Consider the following 11136-nt stretch of genomic DNA (forward strand, 5'->3'; position numbering starts at 1 on the left):
GAAAGAAACCTTAATTCTCTTACACTCACCGTTTTGTTTTTAGGGGAAGAGGGATGCCCCTAAGGAAGTCAGACCTTTAGACTGCAAGCAGAGGAGCAAGGCAGGGGGAGCTGCGTCACTACTGAAGGGTCCTTCCTGCCAGACGCAGATTTCAGACTCACCTGCAGATGCCTGTGCACCTCCAGAACTTCCAGGTAAAGACTCTTTGACAGTTACCTTGATCTCTTTCATCTTAAAGTGCACGCACACCCGTCCCTGACTTATTCCTTGCACACAATTTAAAATTGGCTAGCACCCAAGGGTGCATGGTTTCTCGGTTCTGCATCAGATGGTACTGATAACACTTTGAAAGTCACCTTTTCTTCATCTTGCCTGCTTTCCTACCTCGTTTATTCCCTAATTTACTGAGTGCCTTCTATGTGCCAAGCACTGTGCTAGGCCCTGGGGTTGAAACAGGGACCAAGTCAGACAAATAGACACATAGCTCCTGCCCTCACAGTGCTGACAGTCTGGGAGGGTTTAAGACAAAGGTGTGTGTAACTGATTTGAGCTGGGATGTGATTCTGTCCAGGAGAGAGGCCCAAGTGGGTGTTAGCGGTGATGGGTGTGTAGCTGGAACAGGTTGTGTCAGTGTAAAGCCCTTGTAAATAAGGCCTGCACGGGACCTTCAATGTGCTGAGATCTACTGGGGGGAAGGACATTCAGGGCAGAAAGAACTACAGGAGCAAAGAAAGGCCCCAGAGTGGGAACCCCCAGAGAATCCAGGCAGTCCCTTGGGGGGCAGGTGTGTAGGGAGGGAGTGGAGCACTGGAAGGTGGAAGTGGAGAGGGGCTGTGCACTCTGCTGTGGAGGCCCTCGGACACCTGCTGGGGATGGCAGCGCAAGGTCAGGGCTGTTTCAGGGCAACTGAGGAGCCAGGAGTGGGGGCGCTGTGGGCAGAAGGAGCGCGGCAGCAACGTCAGCCCAGTCCAGGATGGCTCGGGGAGGCGGGATCCTCCCCACACGGCCGCTCTGTGACAGGCAGGGGTGAGCGCCGGCATCCTGCCCCGTCCGTGGGGCCAGCTCTCAGATGGGGCTGACGCTTATCTCTGCAGGGCCTATAATTCTAAGGTCCAGAAAACAGTTTGACTCCATGTCAATCCAGGTCATCGAAATCCACTCTGGTCTGATTCCATCTGAGGAGCAGCATCCTGGTTCACATACAGTTTATTCATCCATCGAGTATTTATTGAATAGCTGCTGTGCTCCAGAAACATTTCTAGGTGTTTGTGATACATCATTGAAAAAAACAAAAATCTAGAAGGGAAGCCAGACGGTAAACAATCAATATCAAATAATATGGTGTGTTAAAAGGTAATTAAATGCCATGAGCGCAAAAGAGCAGGGGAATGGAGAGCGCAGAGGGGTTGGGAGAGATTGGAGGACAGGCTCAACCTTAAACCAGGGTGATCAGGACAGACCTCCTTGAGTAAGACGTGTTCAGCAATAGGTTTTTAAAGTCCCAGCTTGATTCTGTAGTGGCACAGGAACAGTGCAGTGGTTTACTTGCCTCTTCATACACATATAGAACCTGGCAAAATCTGAAAGCTTGGTGTTTTACAACTCAGATGCTGAAAATTCAGAAGCATCATCTCAGAAGCCCATCGAGGAAAAGGCAGTTACTCCAAGCCCTGAGCAGGTGTTTGCTGAGTGTTCCCAGAAGAGGATTTTGGGATTATTAGCAGCCATGTTACCTCCCTTAAACTCGGTAAGAGACAAATTGGCATTTAAAAAAAGCGGGGGTGGGGTGGGTAGTGTTATGCATAGAAAAAATTTTTGGAAAGCCATATACTGAAATTAACTGTTAATTGCAGTCATCTGTGTATCCCTGGGGTAGGATTATAAATTACAAGTAGGATTGTAAGATGATACCTGAGGGTGTTTATTTCACAGTCAGTTGTCCCTAAGCCATTTGTGAAAGACACTGCATAATTCCTTTGGCACCAGGCCAGTTATAAATAATATATGAAGGAGATGGAGTGTTTAGCTGGTGTGGTTACATAGATTTTTGTATTGAACAGATTCTTCTCCTCTCTCGACAGGATCCCACAGTCCCCCTGATAGACCTGGAGCACGTGCTCCCACTCATGTTCCAGGTCGTCATCTCAAATGCAGGCCACCTGAATGAAACGTATCACCTCACCCTGGGTCTTCTTGGCCAGTTAATCATCCGCCTTTCACCAGTGGAGGTAGATGCCGCAGTGACCAAGGTCCTCTCAGCCAAGCACAACCTGTTTGCAGCAGGGGACAGTTCCATTGTGCCAGATGGCTGGAAGACCACCCACCTGCTCTTTAGCCTGGGAGCTGTGTGTCTGGACAGGTAGCCACCCTCACTCTGCCCCACCTTGGTGTTCATTTACTTAGGTCAGTGATCTGGCTGCTGATTAATTTCAGCGTGCTTCTGTGCTCTGGTCTAGGGATCTTTTGTGAGAGTAGAATTTGTTTTATTAGCAACACTGTCAACCGACATTAAAACTGCGCTTAAAACCCACATTAAGACAGCTGTGCAGTCTGGGCACTCTCTGGTGATATATATTCTGGTTTGTTCTTTCCTGAGAGTAGTAAGTGTAGGCTTTGGGGTTGAAGAAAATAGATCTATTTTCGTTATATAAAAGTAACATAATCACAATACCAAATTTGGAAAACCAAAATGAAGGGGAAAAATCACCTTGCCTTGTACCACATCAATGCATCTGGTGCTGTTTTATTCTCCCCACTGCCACCACACTGCTTGCAGGATCTCAGCTCCCTGACCAGGGACTGAACCCGGGCCATGGCAGTGAAAGCCCAGAATCCTAACCACTAGGCCACCAGGGAACTCCCTGGTGCTATTTTAGCATATATTTCCTGTGCGTTTTTTTCTGTACGTGAATGTGAGTGTGCACAAGTGCACATGGTGCGTGACTTTTATAGAGATTTTTTAAAGCATAGCTGTAGACTTGAGTATATAAGTAACAAATCTTGATATCACACACACACACACACACACACACACACACACACACACTTATCATTATATGAAAAGCATCATTCTGGTAGTTTTTTTGTTTGTTTGTTTTGTTTTTGACTACATTTATTCCAGGAAATCAAGGAGGGTTTACAGTTTTAAAATCACTACATTAACAACAACCAAAATGGGAGTGAGGGAGTACAATGTGATCATATCAACCAGTGAAAACAAATCATTTTATAAAGCACAACAATGTATTCATGATTTAAAGAAAACCTTTAAGTAAAGAAAGAATAGAGGAGTAGGCTTCTGATCAGATAAAGAGTTGTCTAACATTCTGGTAGTTTTTAAATTAATATAATGAATGGCTCATTGGCATGCTTCTGGGTCTGCCTTTGAGTGTGGCGACCTGATGAGTTGAATTTGGAGCCTCTGCGCTGCCATCTAATGGAGCTCTTGCCTTCTAGCCGCGTGGGCTTGGACTGGGCCTGCTCCATGGCGGAGATCCTGCGGTCACTCAACAGCGCCCCCCTGTGGCGTGACGTCATTGCCACCTTCACAGACCACTGCATCAAGCAGCTGCCCTTCCAGCTGAAGCACACCAACATCTTCACGCTGCTGGTGCTGGTCGGCTTCCCCCAGGTACGCCACTGAAGGCCTGGCCTCCTCTTCATCATGTGCACAGCGTATATCTTTGGAAGTTTTTTTTCCTTTAGTTGTATAATTTGCCTTTACAGTGTTGGTATATTTTCAAGATTATGGGATGGTTTGTTCAACTTGCGTTTTTAACAGTTTTAGCCATTTGATTCATTTTCCTGGCTTTGAATCATAGGTAACTGTAATATATTAAATTACAGAGAACTTCAAAATACAGTTGTTCACTTTGGCATTCATCTTGATCTCATTTCTACTCTTCACGTCTCTCAGCTGGTTGGGACGAAGAGGACTGTGAAAACATGGCTTTATCCAGCAAGCACTTATACCAGTTCTGTGCCAGGCCTGTGCCAGGCCCTGGACTTAGAGATGGGAAGAACCCTGTCCTTGAGTGCTTGTTGAAGTCAGCAGCACAAGCAAAAGGCACTGTGCTCTATATGCTGCTGAGTTGCCTTTTCTGTCTGTGTCATGTTTAGGTCCTCTGCGCGGGGACCCGCTGTGTTTATATGGATAATGCCAACGAGCCACATAATGTGATCATCTTGAAGCACTTTACTGAGAAGAACAGGGCTGTGATCGTCAACGTCAAAACCCGGAAGAGGAAGACAGGTCCCAAGCATAATTATTTTTTCTAAGAATGAGAGGCAGTTGTCTAATCTCTGTATACCCTAAAAACAGTTAAGGTATCTTAGTTCTTCCCCTGCATGTGAATTTTTAAAAAACAAGTTATAGCTCCGTGAACTTCTTTTTGCTTGTCTCTGAAGTGATGTGGTTGAATTGGAATCACTTTGAAGGCCCTTTCCACACTGTTATTTTGTGTACATGGCTCTGTGTTTTTGAGTTGGCTAGATGTTTAGGTTCTGAACATTAACTCTTTTCATTTGCCAGTGTCATTTGTTTTCTAATGGGTAATTTAAATATATGATGGAGTCAGGTGGCTATAGGACTGTAAAATAACGTCACATAATCGTATTGGCATTCATGTCACTTTCCATTTTGTTTCATCAATAGAACAGTGAAGGTACATCATTATGTGCCCAGGTCTACTCTTGAAATAATCTGCTTTATCATTCAGCTTCAGCACTAGGCACTGTCTGTGCTATTTTTGTGTACTGTGCAATGTAAAAGTCAAGGTTTATTTATTTGTTTGTTTGTTTGTTTCCATGTGACTATCCCATTGTTCTACGACCATTTGTTGAACAGACTATTCTTTCTTCATTGAATTATCTTGGCAACTTTGTGAAAATTAATTGACCCATATATGTTTGTGTCTATTTGTAGATTCTGTGGCGTTCCATTAATCTATATATCTGTCCTTTCGCAAATACCACATTGTCTTGACTGTTGTAGATTTCTCCTGAGTATTGAAATCAGGTTCTCCAACTTTGTTATTCTTCAGAATTGTTGGCTAGTCTAGTTCCTTTGTCTTTCTGTATAATTTTAGAATTAGCTTGTCAGTTTCTATTAAAGAACCTGTTGGACTTTTTTTTTTTTAATTAATATTTATTTGTTTATTTTTATTTTGGCTGCACCGAGTGTTAGTTGTGGCATTCGGGTTCTTTCATTGTGGCATTCAGGATCATTAGTTGTGACAAGCGGAGACCTTTCAGCTGGGACGTGTGAACTCTGAGTTGCGGCATGCATGTGGGATCTAGTTCCCTGACCAGGGATCGAACCCGAGCCCCCTGCATTGGGAGCACGAAGGCTTAGCCACTGGACCACCAGGGAGGTCCCCCTGCTGGACTTTTGATTGGCACTGTATTGAATCTATAGATCCATTTGGGGAGAATTGACATCTTACCAATACTGAGTCTTTTGACTTGGGAGCATGGTATATCTCTCCATTCACTTATGGGATAAATTTGGGTCTTATAAAATGTAGATCTTTAATTTCTCTGAATTTCACATGGGGTATCAGATGCCTCTTCTCATTCCTGGCTTTGGTAATTTGTATCTTTTCTTTTTTGTATCATAGACTAGCCAGAGATTTATCAATTTATTGGATCTTTGCCAAGGACCAGCTTTTGGTTTCATTGCTTTTTCTCTGTTATATCTGTTTTCTCTTTTATTGATTTCTATCTTTCCATTATTAATTTCCTTATTTCTTCTTGCTTTGAGTTTAATTTGCTCTTTTTTCTTTTTCTGGTTTCTTAAAGTGGAAGTCTAAGTCACTGAGTTGAGACCTTTCTTTTTTTGTCGATAGAAGCATTTTAATGCTGTGAATTTCCTGTTAGGTGTGGCTTTATCCACATCCATAATTTTTGATATGTTGTGTTATCATTTTCATTCAGGTCAGAGTATTTTCTATTCATCTTGTGATTTTTTTCTCTTTCTTCTGTGATTATTTAAAATTTTGTTGTTTAATTTCCAAATATTTGGGGATATTCCAGATACCCTTCTGTTATTGATTGCAAGTTGTGGTCAGAGAACATACTATGAATGATTTCAGTCCTATTAGATTACTGCAATTTGTTTTACGGTCAAAAATTTAGTCTGTTTCAAATAAGATTCCATGTGCACTTGGAAGGAAAAAATTGCATATACTGTGTTGTTGGTAGAGTGTCCTATAGATGTCATTGAGATCAAGTCATTTGACAGTGCTGTTCAAGTCTTCTATACTCCTACTGATTTTTTGTCTATTTGTTTTAACAGTTACTGAGAAAGGAATGTTGAGGTATCCAGCTATAATTCATGTATGGTCTGTTTCTCATTTCATTCTGAAACGTTCCTTTATATCCCTAATAATATTCCATGTTCTGAAATCTACTTTAATATTGAGGTAGCCTCTCTAGCTTTTTTGTTGTTGTTGTTACTAACATTTGCATATGATGCATCTTCTTCTGTTCTTTTGCTTTAACCTCCCTGTGTCTTTACATTTCAAGTGTAGATAGCACATAGTGGAGTCTTCGTTTTTAATCCAGTCTGGCAATACCTGCTCTTTTTTTTGTTGTTTTTTTTTTAATGGAAGTGTAGTTGATTTACAATGTCATGCTAGTTTCAGGTTTACAGCACAGTGATTCAATATATATATTCTTTTTTCAGATTCTTTTCCTTTATAGGTTATTACAAAATATTGAGTATAGTTTCCTGTGCTATACAGTAGGTCCTTGTTGGTTATCTGTTTTATATATAGTAGTGTATGTCTGTTAATCTCAAACTCCTAATTTATCCCTCCCCAATACCTGCCTTTTAATTGAGATGTTTAGACCATTTGTATTCAATACACTTATCAGGATGATTGAGTTCAAATCTACTATATTCTTATTTATTTATTTGTTTGTTTGCTTGTTTTTATTTTTGGCTGTGTTGGGTCTCCGTTGCTGTGCGTGGGCTTTCTCTAGTTGTGGCGAGCGGGGGCTACTCTTTGTTGCGGAGTGCGGGCTTCTCATTGTCGTGGCTTCTCTTGTTGCAGAGCATAGGCTCTAGGTGCATGAGGTTCAGTAGCTGTGGCACACAGGCTCTAGAATGCAGGCTCAGTAGTTGTGGCACACGGGCTTAGTTGCTCCGCGGCATGTCAGATCTTCCTGGGCCAGGGATCGAACCCGTGTCCCCTGCATTGGCAGGCGGATTCTTAACCACTGTGCCACCAGGGAAGCCCCTCTACTATCTTCTTGCTTGTTTTTTGTTTGTCACATCTGTTCTTTGTTCATTTTTCCTTCTAACTTCTTTTGGATTGAGTTGTTTTTGTTTGTTTTTTTTAATGATTCCATGTTTTCTCCACTATTAGCTTTAAAGTATATCTTATTTTTTTAGTGGTTGCTTTAGGGTTTACAGTAGTTTACCTTCAAATAATTTCTTACTGGTTGCATTAGGGTTTATAATATACACCTTTAACTCATCGTGGTCTATCTTCAAACAATCTACCACTTCACATATAGTGAAGAAACATAGGTTTTATATTTTTGTTCCATCATCTTTTGTACTGTTGTTGTCACACGTTTTACTTTTACATGATATAAACCTCACAATACATTATTTATTTTGCTTTAAAAATCACATACTTTAAAAGGAATCTTAAAATGAGAAAACAATAGCTTTAATATTTAGCCACATATTTACCATTTCTGGTGCTCTTCATTCCTTTGTATAAGCTCAGGTTTGTACCTGGCATCATTTTTTTTTTTTTTCCTGAAAAACTTCCCTTAATATCTCTTGTAGTGCAGGTCTGCTGCTACAAAATCGTTATTTTGGTTCGTCCTGCCAAACCAAAGAAATATTTACTTTGACTTCATCTTTGAGATGAATTTTTCTAGGTAAAAAATTGTAGGGCTTCCCTGGTGGCTCAGTGGTTGAGAGTCCTCCTGCCGATGCAGGGGGCACAGGTTCGTGCCCTGGTCCGGGAAGATCCCACGTACCGCGGAGCAGCTGGGCCCGTGAGCCATGGCTGCCGAGCCTGCGCGTCCGGAGCCTGTGCTCCACAACGGGAGAGGCCACAACAGTGAGAGGCCAGCGTACCGCAAAAAAAAAAAAAAAAAAAAAAAAAAAAAATTGTAGGCTGAGAGTTTTTCTTTGCACACCTTAAAAATATTGATGACTTTTCTTCTGGTTTGCATAGTTCCTGCCATGAAGTCAGCTGTCATTCTCTGTTACTCTTCAAAATGTGTCTCTTTTCTCTGCCTGCTTTTAAGATTTTTCTCTTAATCACTGCTTTTTAGCATTTTGATTATGATGTGCCTTGGCATGATTTTCATTGTGTTTCTTCTGCTTGATGGATTAAAGAGCTCCTGGATCTATAGATTTATAGTTTTCATCAAATTTGGGATTTTTTTGATCATTATGTCTTCAAATAGTTTTTTTGCCCCCGACTAGGACACTTCCACTCTCACTGGTCAGAAGACAGAATATTCTCAGAGTTCTCTGTGAGCTCCAAGAATTGTTCTGCCTACTGCTTTTTGACAGTTCTTGCCTAGAACTAGGTAGTTTCCTATCTAGTTTTCTCTCACATTTGTGTAGACCAGTATTCAGCCAAGTACTCATGAGGAACCCTCTGTAGATATCTAGAGAGGTCTCCCACACACCCCTCTCTCTGTACATCTCCCTTCTCTCTGATATTCTGCCCCATAAGTTCTAGCTGCCTTGACTTCCCTGAACTCTGACCTCTGTCTCCTCAGTTCATTAAAACTGGACTTGGATTTCCACTCCAGGCTGTGCAGGCTGGAAAGTGTCTCCAGATAGCCAGGGCTATTGGAAGGCTCACCTGATTTATGTCCCTTCTTTCAGGGGTCATCGTCCTGTACTACCTATTGTCCAATGTCTGCAAACCATTGTTTCATGTATTTTTCCAGGGTTCTGGTTGTTTAATGTAAGAGAGTAAATCCGATCCCTTTTACTCAGGCTTGTTCTGAAATGGAAGTCTCTCAAGTGTTCTGTGTTTATGAACTTCCTTTAACACCTTTGGAGACAACCTGTTTGTGTGAGTAGTAGGAATGTGAATTGCATCTCTTGGTGGCTTGGTGGGTAGGTGGCCCAGTACCACTTTTGTGCTCAGCTGCAAGCTGGCCTTAAATACAATGGCTAAGTTTGAAGCCAGAGAGATTTGTGTTTTGGGGTCTGCAGTTCTTGCTTCAGTAAGGCACATTACTGGGGAAGAAACTTATCTGCAGGAAGTATTAACTGTGCTTTTTGTGCCTTCTTTTCCTGCCTGACATCACCCTTCAGTGAAGGACTACCAGCTGGCCCAGAAAGGAGGAGGACCAGAATGCAGCAACTCTCAGGCCCAGCTGAGCCAATACTCCCAGCACTTTGCCTTTATTGCCAGTCACCTTCTGCAAACCAGCGTGGACAGCCATTGTCCCGAGGCAGTGGAAGCAACTTGGGTCCTGTCCCTGTCCCTCAAAGGATTATACAAAACACTAAAGGTAGTGGTGAGCTTCTAGCATTTGCTAATGAATCTGGCTGTGATTTAACACCTGCAGGGTATTACCTAGAAGGAAGTACCATCTGATTTCAATGGACGGTTAATCATAGGATCTTGATTATTTTTAGAATTAATTGGCACCTTGCACAAGGATAACTTTAAGGAAGAAACAGAATTTTCCCAATAGTTGGTTCTCTGTAGTTTTTCAGTCCTGCCTCATGGAACCAGGTACCACTACCTAATGGGCCCATAACCTTGGAAGATGAGAAGAAAAATTGACTGAACAGTTTCTCACTTGCCTCTGAACCATGGTCCCTTCTGGTTCATCCTAGGAAGAATAAAGGGGGCTAATATCTTACGGATCTTGGAGCAATAGGTTTGGCATTTGGTGTGAGAGAAGACAGACAAGTTAAAGAGCTGGGCGATAACTGACATGGAGATGGGAAGCCTTGACTTGTGGGGAACATGATTCTTCTACCATCTGAGGGGCATCGATAGGGAGGATCTTTCCAACAGAACTAGCCACGAGACAAGGATCTCATTTGGAAAGTTTATGCGTTCCCTGACTTTGGCAACACTGGCGAGGAGGCCGTGGAACCACTCAAGCACCACAAGGAGATTGGACTAGATGGCATTTCAGCTCTGGCCCAGCCCTGAGAGTTTATATTTTTAGGCTTGAGACCACACATCTGCTGTTTGTTGATTTCATGGCATTTATCACAATCTACTATTGTTTTCGTTGTTTACATTACAGTAGGAAAGAGAAAATAAACTCCCTGAGGGCAGAGACCATTTCTGTCTTTGAATCCTTCATTCCGTAAATATTTGTCGAGCACCAGGGGCCAGATGGAACTGAGTACATAGTGTTGAACTAGAAAGAATGTCCCTGCTGTCATGGAGCTTTCAGCCTGAACTGCAAGGGAGACAACAAAGAGCCTGCAAGGAAATCCACGAGTCAGAAAGAGCCTTTCTGAGGAGGTGAAATCTGAGGTGATAGATAAGGAGTCTGGGCAGAGCATTACATCCTGGGAGAGGTCAAACTCCAGGCCTGGTTGTCAGGGAGCAGAAGGAACTACCTTAGGGCTTCAGGAAAGTGCCGAGGAGGAGATGAGACCACAGAGACAGGCAGGGAGCCTGCAGGACCTTGTCAGCTATGAATAGGGACTTGGATTTCAGTCTGCAGGGCAGTGGGAAGCTTTTGGAAGGTAGAGAGCAGGAGAGGGACATAAAACCTCTGTTCTTAGCACAGGACTCAACACGTAGAATGTACGAGGCTTCACAAATACTTGTTGAGTGAATGAATTAGAGAGCGAACAGACTTAGCTTATGGCTCAGGTTCAGAGTTTCATCCACCCCGTTGACTCTGGAATTTTCACCAGAAGGTGAACTTGGGCCACTAGCTGAGACTGGGCTCTGACAGAGGCCTGCTTCTCCCGAGTGACCCTTAACCTTCTTCACTCCGAGGCAGCTGCAGATCATTCTTTTTCTATTTGGCAGGCTCATGGTTTTGAAGAGACCCATGCTACCTTCCTTCAGACTGATTTGCTGAAGCTGCTGGTGAAAAAGTGCAGCAAAGGGACCGGCTTCAGTAAAACGTGGCTCCTCCGGGACCTGGAAGTAAGGGACCAGGGTGATT

The 11136-nt window shown here is 42.8% G+C and overlaps 1 protein-coding gene across 1 annotated transcript in view; it reads left to right on the plus strand.

The window, feature by feature from the left end:
• Nucleotides 1–11136, plus strand: part of ZZEF1 (zinc finger ZZ-type and EF-hand domain containing 1) — a 113575-nt gene that overhangs the window by 88365 nt on the left and 14074 nt on the right. The window contains exons 39-45 of the mRNA XM_007454251.1: nucleotides 44–194; nucleotides 1608–1747; nucleotides 2082–2359; nucleotides 3457–3631; nucleotides 4120–4252; nucleotides 9302–9501; nucleotides 10998–11117. Of these exons, the coding sequence (XP_007454313.1) occupies nucleotides 44–194; nucleotides 1608–1747; nucleotides 2082–2359; nucleotides 3457–3631; nucleotides 4120–4252; nucleotides 9302–9501; nucleotides 10998–11117 (1197 nt within the window). The remainder of the gene's footprint in view (nucleotides 1–43; nucleotides 195–1607; nucleotides 1748–2081; nucleotides 2360–3456; nucleotides 3632–4119; nucleotides 4253–9301; nucleotides 9502–10997; nucleotides 11118–11136) is intronic.

This window comes from Lipotes vexillifer, unplaced genomic scaffold, assembly GCF_000442215.2.
Source record: "Lipotes vexillifer unplaced genomic scaffold, Lipotes_vexillifer_v1.1 scaffold680, whole genome shotgun sequence".
NCBI lineage: Eukaryota > Metazoa > Chordata > Mammalia > Artiodactyla > Lipotidae > Lipotes > Lipotes vexillifer.